The 15,389-nt window shown below is 45.7% G+C and overlaps 1 protein-coding gene across 2 annotated transcripts in view; it reads left to right on the forward strand.

Moving 5' to 3' along the window:
- Positions 1–15,389, forward strand: part of LOC144944286 (A disintegrin and metalloproteinase with thrombospondin motifs 9-like) — a 176,465-nt gene that overhangs the window by 61,653 nt on the left and 99,423 nt on the right. For both annotated transcript variants that reach the window (XM_078872311.1, XM_078872312.1), the window contains exons 4-6: positions 3,286–3,638; positions 12,054–12,137; positions 13,039–13,163. In XM_078872311.1, coding sequence (XP_078728437.1) covers positions 3,286–3,638; positions 12,054–12,137; positions 13,039–13,163 — 562 coding nt within the window. The remainder of the gene's footprint in view (positions 1–3,285; positions 3,639–12,053; positions 12,138–13,038; positions 13,164–15,389) is intronic.

The following is a 15,389-nucleotide window of genomic DNA, read 5'->3' on the forward strand; positions in this document are numbered from 1 at the left end:
CCATGCTCTAACAATTCCTGTCATAATAATAATAATAAGCAGAGCCCCGACACGTTGCCTAAGGCATGCGGTGACATTGATGTCATCTCGCTTAAGCAAGGGAGAGGCATTGAAAACGTAATTTCTGCAGAAAATGTTATTGTTTACGGTGTCACATTTAAAACGAAAAAAATATTTCAGTTTCTTTGGACTGTAAATTATATATTTTTGTACTTAAAATCGAGTGAATTGTACGTTAATTAGTTATGTTGGATTGCTCCTATGTACGATATCGTCCTATTCAAAATGTAACATAATAATAAAAAGTTACAGCCCTTTTACAGGTAGGCTTTTGAGAAAAGTGTTATGATTCAAAATTGACTTTTGGGTCATCTATTGCTTGATCCGTCCCAAAAATCAATAAGGAGCCCCCTTTTCAATTTCCTGCTGGATGAAGGCCTCCCCACGCCCCTCGACTCTAGGGGCCGTTTAACCATATTTCACCGCACTTGCCGGGAGTACCTTTGTGAATGCAGCACTCTGGGACCAGCTCAGGTATTGCCCGCTGCCGAGGTTAGACAAGGCTGGCATTCAAACTCAGTTCGACAGGTTCTAGTGGCACTAACTACGGTACCACCGCTCTGCCAAATTTGATCTATATCCATGTTAAATAAAGCTACGTACGTGAGCGTAATTTATGAATTCTTCTAAATCGTCTGCATAATTTTTTTACTGTCAAAATAAAACAAACAAGGGACTGTGTTGGCAGCGGTATACAAAAACATCGTTCTGAAAACGTCTTCATTAAGTGGGTTATCGTCAATTATTTTAAGTCATTCTGGTCAAACCAGGAGCATTCAAAACATTTTATTCGGGGGGGGGGGGGGGTTATTTTTGTGCACTTGAGCGAGCGCCATATGAAGACGAGTTGCACCTTGGGGCCGGCGCGCTGCCGGATCTCTCCGCAAATGTGAACCACGTGGCCGCCGTGCACCGCATTGCACAACGCCCGGTGCCCGCTGCAACGCACTGCAGGAACAACAGAGGCAACGCCCCTGGCCTTTCCCCACAAAAGACTCTCAGTCTCCGCGTTCGGTTTAGAGAAGTGGGGTGGGGGAAGGGGTCGGGATTACAGGTAATAGATCTAAGTAAAGGTAAAGGTGAGAAGTCCTGCAAAGGGGCACGTGATGGGTGCTTTTTGCTTGTATGCCCTCCCCCCCACCTCTTCCTGAGAGCTGTTTATAATTGGTGCAGACGGCAGACAAGACGTTAAAGGCGCAGCCCTGCAATTGCTTGCTCGTGCCACTGCTGGCAGAAGGGCCACCACTAGAGGCATCTCTACATGTCCGCTGTCGAAGGGTTCAATGTTTGGCCTACTCTTTCAGGCGGGATTGGTGGTGGTGGTGGGGGGGGGGGATTTTAAGAAACTTGCAGCATTGTTTCAACTGCCACGCCGAGAGATCGGATCGAGCCGGCCACCTCTGGATTGCATGGCCCTCCGATTAGCGTGGTTGGCTGCGTAAGGTGCGAAAGAAGTTAAACATACATACAAGGCGCCGTTTGCTGCGAACCGATACGGCAGCAAAGAGCCAGGACCGACCCGGTGTTGTGAATGGGACTGCTGCACAGGCACCAGGCAGAGTGACACGCGGCTGCGGTGCGACAATTGGCGATGTTTATCTGCTGCGCAAGGCTGACCTCAGGCAGTGGCCTTATTATCGTGGGGGAATGATACCGGCAATCCTGGAAAGAAAAGATGTCTTTGTGGACCTCAATTTGTGCAAAAACAGCAAATGTGGGCTTAGGCTTGTTAAAAGAAAAAAAATGTAGATCCCCTTTTTGTACTCTCCCCGCTCTTTGTCTCTCTCGCTCTGTCCACACTGTGGCTTTGAAGTAGGAAAGGGTTGTTAAAGTAGAAAGCACTTAAGGCTGTGTTCGTCTAAGACTCAATGGTGCTGGTAATGGCACCCTCAGGCCACGGCCGGAGCTGCACGCACGCGGCAGTACATCAACAAGGTTGCAGCAATGCGGAAACACGCGCACTGTGGCGGCGACTTACCGCTGGTGCGCTTTCAGGATCAGGATCAGAATCAGCGTCTCTATTTCGACTGCAGGAGGAATCCGATGAGCAATTATGCAGCTCTCTTTCCCACAGATGTCCGGCATGGGTGGGTCAGTCGAGTTACAACAGCAAATGGTACAAACAAAACACGATAAGCAGTGCAAAGCAGGTAAGCAAGTCACGAAATATAATAAAATGACTTAGATACTTTTCGATTGAAAGCTTTCGTGACTGCAGGGATTCATCTTCTTGGTTCTTTCGGTAAAGTCACGTGACTTTACCGGTAAAGTCACGTGACTTTACTGAAAGAACCAAGACGATGACTTAGATACGTTAATTATACACGCTTTTAGTTTGTCCACCTCGTTGGTGTGTTCTCATGGCCAGGTTGTGTTTTGGTGGTCCGAGCACCACACGTGACGAGGACTTCACGTGTGCACAGACAAGTGGCTCTCGGGGAATGTTGAGAATGGCATTCCGATAAAGCTTCCGCTGACCCATTCAGCCCCGATCTCCGTGTCCGCGTCGCACGATGTCACAAGAAAGCATTCCGGCAGCGATTTACATTGTTACGAATGCATCTCAGAGTTTCTATACGTGACTTTTTTTTTTAATCAGCATTGCTAATAAATGTTTCACGGCACTGGATGTAAGCGTCGGTCTTCGTAGCACCTTTGATGTGCAGCACGTGATAGAGTCACGTACGGCATCGTTCAAAGATTATTATCTCGAGGTTTAGTGTGTCATAAAACGCTGAAATGGAAATGAGTACAATTAATAGAAGTGTGGCTGTACAAAATTAATCAGCTTATCGGGCGATTAATTCAGCTCCTGGACAGGCATTTGGGGGCATTGTCACATCGCAGAACTGTGAGAGTCAGCGGCGGCTTGGGGAGGCATTCATCCAGCAGTGGATTGATCATTGCTGATGATGACCTAATAATATTCTGCAATAATTGTATGTAATATAAAATACAATTGGAGGGTCGTCGATTCTAATTCTGGTTCGGGTTTAAGCCGGCCTATCGTCCCTATCGGCTTGATACAACCTCAATAGTGGTCATACTATGGAGAACCTACCACCTGCCATGGCAATGTGGAATCTACACCACCCGATCAGGGCCACTAAATCGAAACGCGTGGGCTCATCGCTCGTTTGAGCGATGAAACGTCTCCGAATTTAATCGTGACCACAACAATTCACCGCGAGGCGTCTGCCGTGTCCGTTTCCTCCCCCGCCGCAGCCCATCGATCGACGAACGCATCTCGGCCGTGGCCCGCTGGCGGCCCGTCGCTGGTCGACGACCTGAAGAGGGCCCGGCGCGACCTGGACGGACGGGCGGCGGAACGCGAGGGCAGCGGCGGCGATGCCGGCGCGGCGGGCGACCGGCCTCCGATGGCGGCCAACGGAACCAGCGGCGATTGGCGGAGTCGAGGGGGCGACCGGCACGGGCCGGGGGAGGGTACCAGCAGGGCGCGACGCAAGCGGTTCCTGTCGTACCCCCGGCACGTGGAGGTGATGGTGGTGGCCGACAGGAAGATGGTGCGCTACCACGGGGAGTCGCTGGAGCACTACGTCCTCACGCTCATGTCCATGGTAACGTCGCCCGGTCCGGTCGTCACGCGCGGCTACCGCAAAATATGTCATCCCTTCAGCTGAGCTGGAGGCGAAGGTTTTGGTGGATCGCACATTTTGAAATTCCCAAACACTTTGAGCTGTGAGGTTACCGGGCGGTGGCAGTACAATAAGTAGAACTGTGGACCATCTGTGCAGACCTTTGAAGGTTACCTCCCCTTTGAGTGTTGGTTTTCTCTGGGCACTCTGATTTGTTTACAAATGCAGATCGTTCGTTAAACATTCATTTGACAATAAACCCAAGGCACGACCCTCTTGATAAGAGCCTTGGAACTCATGGAGGCTCTCATAGATAGATGAATCACATTAATTGGTTTGTATGTAAAAGGACTGTCTTGGCAGGAAGTGGTGTGTAGAGACTTCACGGTGGTGAGAAGTTAACTCCCTTGCCTTGTTTACAGGAGGTGCTATCTCGAACCAGAGGGCCTGTATATTTGGAGTTTTCATGTTGTCCCCATGGTCATGTGGATTGTTTTCCGAGTCATCTGGTTTTTCCCTTCACATTTAGAGTCACATTTGGCAACTCTAAAGTTCCACATGATAAGCCACTTCATTGAGCTTTCATTTGTGGCCAGGTCGCTTATGAAAAAGAGCTACATAGCTCAGTGGGACTTACTTGGAGAAACTATTTAGTATTAGTTTGGTGTTTTAACATCTTGACACCTGTTTTATTGCCAGAATTGGGTAAACCTATTACATAGTTTTAGATTATTGTAAGCATACAATCCATACTGTGGGGTTAGTAATATATATATAGAACGACGTATTAAAATAGATTATTTTACATGCACTTTCTATGCCATTATAAGTGAGATTCATGATTCGAATCCAGTGGTTGCCCTGGTTAATACTGTGGTGTATTAACCGTCAACTCAGACACCGCCTGCATCATAGTGGACGTTCACGAGAGAGTTTGCCACTGTGTGCTGGCATTGTCGTCCATATTTGCCAATTAATATCCATTGGTGGAAATTGCTCATTGTCATGGCAGGGTGACAACTCTCTGTGATGGGTATCGTGGTCAACTTCCCTCCAATTTATTCCTGAACAAGTTTGTGTCAATTTTATTCACCCTCGGATGGATGATGCGTGGAGACCATCCTGACCGGAAGTTGAACTCGCAGCATTGGGAGCTTTCTGCTCGAAGAATCAGAATCTTTACTCAGGCTGGAAGAAACCAATTAGCCGAGCTTCAACCTATGATCCATTTATCATGCACACAGAAAATTACATACCGGTACATTAACTAACCATTACATGAGATGGCATAGATCAGGGGTGGGGGAACGTCCGACCCGCGGGCCATATAAGGCCCCGCAAAATCATTTGGTCTGGCCCTGCCAAGGCAACCGCAGGTGGGACTCGAAATTTAATAATTCTAGGAGCAAACCTGGAAAAGCAGTTGCGAGTAGCAACATCATCAACACCAGCCAACATCACTACGCCTCGCCAAAGAGAAGCAGTTCCAGCCATCACATTAGGGGTGAGTTGATTAAATGTTTGACCACAATAACAGGCTAATTGTTAAGTTGATAATTTAGTATGGCCCTCGAATAATGTTATAAATATCCACATAGCCCTTGGCAGAAAAAATGTTCCCCACCCCTGGCATAGATAAAGGTGCAGGTCTGCAAGTGTTTACTCGTGCTACTGCTGGCAAAAATTGCCCTTCACTGATGTGCCCCCGGGAGAGTCCCTCTGGGAGGGTCTTGAAAGGAGTGGGAGTACCCACCCTGGCCCTCACCGCACATGACCTGCAAATCGACGAACTGTGTTGTATTGCTGGGGGGAGATTTGAGAAAGTCGCCCATCGTTTCAGCTACCGCACTGGAGAGATCGAACCGGCGACCTCCGGACCAATGAGTCGAGTGTGCCAACCGTTAACACCGGGGCAGCATCCACTCACCGTTATATGAAGCAAAGTAGTCGAAGCCACGGATCACGTCTGTTAGTAAGAGGACAGTGAACTTCAAAGTGACTGCAAATGCTACAGAGGACAATTATAGCAAGCGGGTATCCTTTTCACAGTTTACTAAAGATAAGGGGGGAGATGAGATAGGTTAGGCGACACACAATAGCTCTGATTTCCCAGGAGCTTACCGCGGTGCAGTCACGAAGAAGGGCCCTGATGCCTTTCTGTCTGGAAACTAAAACAAAAAAAAAGCCACAGCTAGCGGGGATGCTCCGAAAATAACCACTGGCCTTGAACCGAGGGATTTGGAGTGCACTGGCCTTGCATTAGACTGCAAAGGCCCCGTACTCAAATAGCGAGGCGTCGTGGAGTTATTTCGAATGAGCTCAGCAGCGGCAGGCGCAAGCGATGCGTGCGGCGCTCCACTCAGGATGGGGCCACGTCACGGCGCCTGGCGTGACGTGGCCCCACGGGGACCGGTCCCGCTCATTGCAACGCGCTGCTATCCTTGACATTTACAGTCGTGATTTGAAACATATTCCTCCTCTATTTGCGGTGCATGCGACGAGTCTCCCAGCTCAAGATGGGTTCAGGGTCGCCGATGGCCACGAGCCAATCTTTATCGTTTTTACACTTTAATGAAAGCCTGCGGCTCTCCGAGGTGATCTCAGGTCGTGCCGTGCATTGTTCGGCGTGATTCCCGACGGTCCACCGCATCTGCTGGGAGCTTCTTCATGAACTCTTCATGAACTCCGCACATCAGGAACGTCGAACAATGAACTTCATCCGCACCGTACGTAGCCAACTATGTCAATCGGAGGTGGGGGGGAAACTAGAGACAAAAAGCAGTTAGAAAGAAATACGTTTTCAATTTACATTTCTAAGTCCCCTGCCAGTACTCCAGTCTCGGAAGGAAGAGCATTCTAGACAGCTACAGAAGCGCATCTGGAAGCGCGCTATGCAGTGACCGTCTTTGTTTACACCGCACGATACGCAGTACGACCCGATAACGCATCGGTGTGGCGTACAGCACAAGCGCGATAATATGCACAGCCTTCAGTTGCCTTGTTGTTCCACGCTGATGGTTCCCACTGCGTAAGTGGAGTGCTCTTGCCAATAACACGTGGTAAGTTTAACGCGTAGGCTTTCGCGATCAAGATAATCCATAATACAGGTTCTTTTTTGGTTAGATCGCGTAAATATATAAATGTGTCGTTAAACCCGCCACCACCCGACACAGCCAGTTAGTAAAGGTTTGTCACGTAAACAGAACGTGCCAATTCGTTACTAGAACAGCACACCGGTGTGTTGGAGAGCAAAGCCACAAGATTTACAATCTGAGTATGACGTTTCGCCAATAATTACAACTAGCTTCATCAGACAATATCCAGATTTGTGGAGAAATCCTCCTGTTTTATTCACACTTTTATATATTTACACGAGCTAACCCCAAAAAACTTGTATTATGGAACTTGTGGCAACACAGCAGCATGTCTTTAACTCGCCTGGCTTTCTAAAGAGACTCAGATAGTCAAAATCCGCGTGTGTGCTGAAACAAATACTTCTGTAAAAGTTTGTCTGGGAGGATAACAGACCGATGAACTCAAAAACTATTTTAATGGGAACAACAGATATTCGTGTTTTTTTTTTAACACACTTTGCTTGAGCATGTTGTAGATTATATCTGTTGTCAATTGTGCTTTGCACTCTGCTTGCTTGGTGGAATCTTTCTAACTTACATATGACAATAATTTAAAATACAATCATTCATTTATATATATTATATATTCTACTACATGTTGTATACACATGGTCAGTTCCGTAGAATTACAGCGTTGAACATAACTTGTGTAACACAAATTTAACATATTATCATTTTGGTTTTGAGAATGTATCATAGTGCTTACGGATCAGTTTGGTGCTGGACATCGAAGAGCTAATTTTAATTGCGCATTTATTCAACACTTTTGTCATTTCATTACAATGGAATTCCCCAATAAAAACGAAACACGTAAATAAATCGTGCAGTAACAAAAACAAATTGGACAAGTTCCTTAAATCTCCACGGTTTTGTCCATCCAAGAAGTTTAAATGTGCGCGCCACAGTTAGTCAACCGGCAAGTCAAATGTGTTGGGGTCAGGCGTGGGCACTCCCACCTCTTCTAAGAGTCTGGTAATGCAAGTATGAATGTGGAACTTCTTTCGCTCTGCACGTAGCCAACCGCGCTAATCGGAGGTGCGGGGGAAGGACAAACTAAATACAAAAATCAGTTCTAAAGAAATTCGTTTTCAATCTAGTGTGGAATAGTAGGCCAACTACCCTCGAGAAAGGGCTTTTCAGAGTGCCTTCCAGTGGGTGCCGTTCCGCCAGCAGTGGCGTGAGCAAAGAGTTGCGGGGCTGCACCTACATCTTCTCCATTCTCTGCTAACCACTTTTTTGGCTTGAAGCAGTTTGGCAATGAGATGCTAGATGTAGCTTCAAACATGGGGGGGGGTTATCACCATAGGATGGCATGAAAAACATCTCTGCTAAAAATGCCACGTGATTGTTTCAAGGTGTGATGTAAAAAAAAGAAGATTTTAAAGCCAAAATAGCATCTTCTAACAAAATGCAGGCCGTGAGAAGTGATAAGGGCTGATATGTGCAAACGAGCCAGGCCGTTTAGAATTGCCAAGTTATGTGTCCGTGCTTGGCGGATGACACCCGCATGTGCAGAGCTTTACGTAGTACGTTAAAACGTGCACGTTCATTTATCAAACTCAACGGTATGGCTTTTTTTGGCGGCGTTTGGCGGACAAGGCCACTCTTCAATTTCTGACGGCCAAAAGAGATTTTTTTTTACAATTTCACACATTTCACTTCACGTTAGTGGTCTTGTCAAATCACGGCCGTGATAATACTGCATTCGAGCACGTGTGTGATTATGCAAACATTCGGTATGGTTAAATCGTGTCTATTTAGCTAGAAATACACCTTAGAATAGAGAAATATATGGTGAAACAGAAGTTATGGATGTGGGTGTGCGTATTTGCTATTAATCATAATATATTATTACAAAAATGAACTGCCCTTTGCTAGTCCACCGCTGGATGAAGGACTCCCCACGCTTAGTCAGTCATTAGGGTTTGTTTGACCATACTTCACCACATTGGTCACTACAGGGGGAGCCGTGGCACAGTGGCTCTGGTGTGGACCAATCAGTTTCAAAGACAATGCATAAATTATCAGTCTTGTTTTTTGTTTGTATTTGACTGCAAGTGTTGTGGTTAATGTAAGCATGATTCCTTGCAAAAGGTGTCAGTTTTGTTGCCAGAAAAAAGGGGAAAACCCCTATTAGTATGCTCTAGCTCCTTTAAAAAAACAAAATCTAGCTCGCACGCCCACACATGCCTCACGTGTAACGCGATTAACTGTTGTGAATAAAATAATAATAACAGTACAAACGGAGTCTGATATATTGGCGGCGATAACAACGAAACGTTTTACGAGAATGTGACAATAAAGATTGTTGTCCCGACCTAACAGTGGACTGGGTTTTAAAGATAATGTCAACAAAAAAGTAACAACTCTTTAAAAATGTGCAGATGTGACCGGTTTAGTAAATAGAGAGATATATAGGGCTGCATTTGTAATATGCATGCTTCATTATCTCACACTGAAAATAACTTTCTTGACTTCCATATCATAGCTATGACAGGTAAATATCTCAGAATAAGGTTTAGTGGCTAACATTTTATGACCTTCAATTCTTTGTGCGGTGAGTAATCGGAATGTTCCAAGTTCACATTCTGGTCAGGTGTTAACTCTTCCTCTTTAACCTTCAACCCTCTCGAGTCCACAGAAAGCAAGAAGCCCTTCGTGGGAAGTCCACCGTGGTTGTCTTGTAGCGCATCAGAATTTCGCTTCACTACAAGTGGACGGTTTTGCGGAGCTCTGCAGTCCAAGCAGCATGGGTCTGCACTGCTTTTGGCAGAGCTGGATTTGCAGGTCGCCGCGCACGTGTGCACGCGTCCGTGCGCGCGAGTGCCAGAGACGCGCTGTGATGCGAGGGAGGCCTGGAGACGTCCGGCTTTTGGGGCGGAAGTCGGATAAACGATGAGTGGCGTGTGGGATGGGAACGCACGAAGGTGCTCCGAGCGTGATTAGGGCAAAGAGTCCTGCCAAAACCACGGTGGCACGGAGCGGTTCTTTGGCAACTGTCAACTGTGCAGCTCAGTGCTAAGCACGCTTACCCAACCGGGAAATTATTAAGGGGCTTTTGTATCTCTTGTCTGCTAGTGTTTACAGGCCATTGGGGTAGAGTGTGCCTTCTTTATAAGCTGAGAAGTTGATTTTTTTCACAACCTGTGACATGATCTGCGAGCGTAAGCAAATTGTGTGCAGGTGCCGTGGCTTTTAATAGCAGTCGAATGGTTCTGGATTTGGATGTTTGGGCGATAACGTTAATGAGTGCTCAGCTTCATGTGGGAGAAAACCCAGGAGGAAACTCAGAGTACGCAGATTAAACCCATGGATACGAGGGATGACTGAGCACTGCAATTCGCTACCTGGAAAGCCCTAATGGCCACCCACTAACCATGCTCAAGCCTGCTTAGATACTGAGGTGTAATGAGATCGGGCCTATTTATGATAATTTTATTTAAATTTTAATCCAATTAATCTTATAATCCTATAAGTGAAAAAAAACGTTACAATTCCCACAAATTAAAGATTCAAAGTCAAAGTGGTATAAGAAATCAGAGTCGGATGAGCACGACACAGCAAACATCTCCAGTTTACTGCCTGTCTTGAGCCAGTGCTGGAAACTCTACATTCCTCTCCTGGACCAAGTCCATCCATGAAAACCCCACTGTGAAACTTTCCATGAAGGGATACTTAAAACATCATACAAATAAAAATAACATGTGTCTAGTTCAAAACATGTTATTTTCAGTCTCCTGTTTTCTCATTAAATGTCCAAGATCTCTAACTTTCCTTTCTCTAAGTATTCCTATTGACGGTCTCGTCGTGTTCCCTGCTGCCCATGACACGCTTACATCATGCGCCTTGTCTGCCAATGACATATTTTCTGTTGCTCCCTGGTTTGCTTTGGTGGGGTCTTTGTATCACCATTGCCAATTGCATTCCTTGCAAAAATGGAGACGGGGAAGGGAACGAGGGGGTGGCTTTTGACCAGAGTTGTGGGTGGGCAGTTATTGTGCTGCATTGAGGATGGAGAGGGGAGGGGGGGGCAAAGCGGGGGACTGGCTCTGGTAGTGAACGTGGGTGAGGGTGTGTGGCATGGAGGCGGGGGGGGGGGTTCAGGGAAATGGCACGACACGGAGAGTTGTGTATGAATACTGTAAACCTAATTATAGCCCCTAATGCCCACCCAACAAGCGGCTGCATTGTGCGCTGCGTCGCTGCGCCGTATGAGGTTTCGCTCGCGCGCACAAAGCGCCTTTCCGAAAAAGTGGGTGGCCAAGGCAGGGCCAGATACAATTGCTAAATCACAAGTGATGCAACGTGCCTCGCACAATGTGTGCAGACGCGTTCGTATTTATCGCTTTCTGCAGAATTTTATACAGGGAAGCTTTTTTCGTCTTCGTCTTTTTTTAAACGGTTGGGTATAAAAGAAATGTATACCGATGATAATTTGCGGACGTTTTATCGATCCACTGTCTGACGAAGGCTGCGTAAGCCATTCCGGATTATTTACGGGAGGCTGTTTGACTATACTTCGCCAACGCTGGCTCAGATATCACTCCGCGTGGATGTTCAAGATAACCGGGTATCGAGCACAGGTGTCCATGTTCGAAGCACAGATCACTAACCACTGGGCCATCATTCCACCGAGAAGACACTTAATTTATTGTGGTTATTAAATACAAACTTTTAAAGTATTTGGCTGTCAGAAATTTCCCTGTGAGTAGCCATTTCGTTGGGCTATCGTTTGTGGCCAGGTCACTTCTAAAAAAGAGATACAGAGCTCAGTGGGCCTTACCTGATAAAATAGAAGGAATAGTGTATAGTTAAATACGTATAGACAAACGGTTGTTGGTGTGGAAATATGTTTTTGACCTCACTGGTGTTTGGCTAATCCGTATGATATGAAATCTTACATTTTTTGGGCATATAATGAATAGTCATTATATTTAGTAGGGAATATTTCAGAGTTCACCGGTTCCATATCGCAGGTGGGGTCAAATGTGGGTGCCCCTATTTCTTCTGAGATATCTTGGCCAGCCTGAAAGATTTAGGCCAAAATACCATCCAGAGGGGGTTACCCAGAACTCACTCTGGTGGAGGCCCTTTCCTGCCATCAGTGGCACGAGCAAGACATTACAGGGCTGCCACTTTATAAACTTTGACAATCTAGCGTGGGACCAGATAGCGGAATGCATATTCGTAAGCGTGCACAAGTTTGCAGGAAAACGAGTTACGCCCTGTGATTGCTTTGCTTTTGGTTGTTGTTTTTTCGAAGGTGGCCGCCATCTTCAAAGACTCAAGCATCGGTAATCAAATCAACATCGTCCTCGTGAAATTGGTCATCGTTCAAGACGACAAGGTCAGTGGCGATCGCCATCGTGCCGCCGTGTTCACATTGAGCCGGGCACTCGGCGTCACGGCTCGTCGTGGTGGCTGCCAAGTCTCTGCGGGTTGGCCCTACTTAACGCGATGGGGTTTTTAAATTAACGGCGGCGATTTCCAAGCCCACGTGTCGGGACCCCGGCCAGAGAAAATAGAAGGCCCTTACGTTAGATGAAGTCACCGAATGGTCTGTTGTTGTAAGTGATCATGACGTATAATTATGCTCGGGTTGTATAAATAAACTGAAATGAAATGATAAATGTTTGAGTTGTTAAATTGTGTTTTTTTTTTATTCGAGGCAGTCAATTAGTTTATAATGGGCGAATGGGATCACTCATCTTGTGTTTCAGCCCATTAATCCTAAATTTGTATGAAATCACATTCAAGTGCGATAAATATTATCCTAAGACTATAAAGACTAACATGTTGGTAAATTGTTTCAGAGAGTTTCATTTTCAAGTCGTTTTCACTATTGTTTCTGAAAAAATATATGCAGTATTTTTTTAAGAATCTTTCCATTATTCACAATTTTGTCATCAAATATTTCCATTGCATATAGATAATAAAATTATTTTAAAAACCTATTTCTTGACTTTTGTAGATTTTAACAGCCAATATGTGTAACGATACTCACAAATTGTGATGTATGTACACCTGAAGGTAAAATTGTGACTTAAGGACCAGTCTTCCCACAATGCTTTTGCATGTCACGTGACATCACCACACCATACTCTCCTGCCTGACCAGTTCCTTATGTTTTACAGAAAGTGTTGAATGTATTGATATTTAAGCCGTTTGCATTGGTATACGAGTCAGAGTCCGGTCTGAAATCATCTCTGGGATTAAATGGTCCCGTCAATACTTGTGTCTCATTACAGGATGGCCCATCGATCTCCTTCAACGCCGAGACGACGCTCCGCAACTTCTGCTTGTGGCAGCAGGGCCGGAACTTACTGGACGACAGCCACCCTCTCCACCACGACACGGCCATCCTGATAACCCGGTAAGCCACAACTGCCCACGGCACTGGGGGGGGTGGGGGGCGGATACCACGGGGGGTTCGTTAAAGATTACGGACGTGCACATTGGATCAGCGTTCTTCGTCGCAAGGTCTGCAGGCCACTGGAAGCCCCTGGTGGCCCCTGATGTACGGCCTCCCAACAATACACAAATGTGAAAACACCGCCCATCATGGTGCTGTCAAACCCAATGGTTTCAAATGTGTTTCAAGTTTCAAGTTTCATTTATTAGGTATAGCCCAGTGAGCCATTCGGGTCTTGAATCAGGTGCAACCGCAACAAACAAAAAAAAACATGAACAAGAAAACATCTTAAAGTGACTATGTGACTAAGTGCAAACAGAAAATCCAAGAAAATACAGCAAAATATTGCAGAAAAAGCACCGTACACCAACACTGTGTGCAAAAATCCCAGTGGGATGCAAGTCAAACAACAACAACCACAAGACAACTTAGATTAAGGCCATCAGTCTAACTCTGTACTACAACAAACAAACATGGCCAAACCGAAAAACTTTTCAAAAATCACCAAAATAAAGCCATAAAAGCAATGAAACAGTGATCATAGGAACTGTGACCGAATTTTCCAAAGTGGCACCCCCCTTCTGAAACGTTGAGAAGAACACTACATTAGACACTTTAGTATTAAGAAGCCACTGGAGCTGTGCACTTTTAAATCTAAATTGAAAATCTTCTTGAGAACTGCCTTTTGTATTTCGTTTGTTGTCCTTCCCCCGCACCTTCGATTAGCACGGTTGGCTCCGTGCGGTACAAATTAAGTTCAACATACTTACAGGATGTGCGTATTCATTAGAACAATCACACTGCTGGCTTTTTACATGGGTACAGTATGTCAATGAAATAAAAATGATGCCATTCAGAAATAATGTTTTTGCCCCCCATTCTTGGTAAGGGAGAGGCGCTTTTAAAATACCACGGTGTCAGACGCACGCCAACAAGCGTATTTGTCATCCACTCTGGGATTGCGAAGGGGCATTCACTTTCATGTATCTATCAAAACCGTTAACTCATGCTCGCAAAGCAACAATTCACATTCATTGTTGTTTTTGGGAAGCTATTAAAATATGAAGTGTGTGATAACCTAATTTGTGGAACTGCCAAGGGGTAAACAACGCGTACATAGCGATGGATCGTTCGTACACGGACAGTGATTGTCACGTTCGGGATATGTGCTCATAGAATCACGCATATACGGGTCTATAACATGTATTTTGATTATGTTGTGCAAAATTGGTTCATGCGAACCCTGCAGCAACTCGAGTCACTGCGTGTACCACATTGTGGATGAAAAAAAAGGATAAATTCTTGAATTGACTGGTGACCCCCAAATCATACCAATTCACCAAACTTCAAAGGGGGGTTAAGTCGTATATGCCCATTAAATAGGAAACAGCCTCTCACCACATCACGCCAATGCATCACCAATCCGACAACCTGATATGGCTACTCACCACGCCACAGCATAACGACAGCGTAGTGGTGAGCACACTGCTCTGTGTACCCGGTGACCTGATTGCGATTAGCAGCCACGGGTAAGATCAGTGGCGAGTGATACCTGAACCGGTCCTGGTGGCCCCTTTCACCAACCCACATTGACTAGCGTGGTCAAATATGATCAAACAGCCCCAGAAACCAAGAAGTCTTCATCCAGCTGTGGATTTACAATGGATTCGACAATATTATTTTATTTACACTCAACACACGGAAAAAGCCATGCTAAGTGGCCTGTTTAACACGTAGGCTTTCGCGACCAATATTATTCATAATCAACGTTTTTGGGTTTAGATCGCGTTATTTATAAATGAGTCGTAACCCTCCACCACCCGACACGGCCAATCAGTAAAATAGTGTCACGTTGACAAAAGACAAATAGTTCACTGCTTTAGCCCACCGGTATGTTGAAGCGTGAAACCACAACATTTACAATTTATTTTTAAGTGGCCTGCCTGATACATTGAATAACCTGCACCACACCATGCTACGCACATCTTAACAACATAATCTAATACATTATATATTTAAATATATCTCCCCCCCAATAAATAAATAAATATCCCGCTCACAAAACAAACCCGTGCCTTCTATTAGCAGAGACTTTTATTAGCGGAGACGTTTATTAGCAGACACCCTATCATTGCTGATGTAAGAGTTGTCCCCGCGGCAAATCTGCTGCCGGGAAATATCCGCGTA

This window comes from Lampetra fluviatilis, chromosome 34 (assembly GCF_964198595.1).
Source record: "Lampetra fluviatilis chromosome 34, kcLamFluv1.1, whole genome shotgun sequence".
NCBI classification, from domain to species: Eukaryota; Metazoa; Chordata; class Hyperoartia; order Petromyzontiformes; family Petromyzontidae; genus Lampetra; species Lampetra fluviatilis.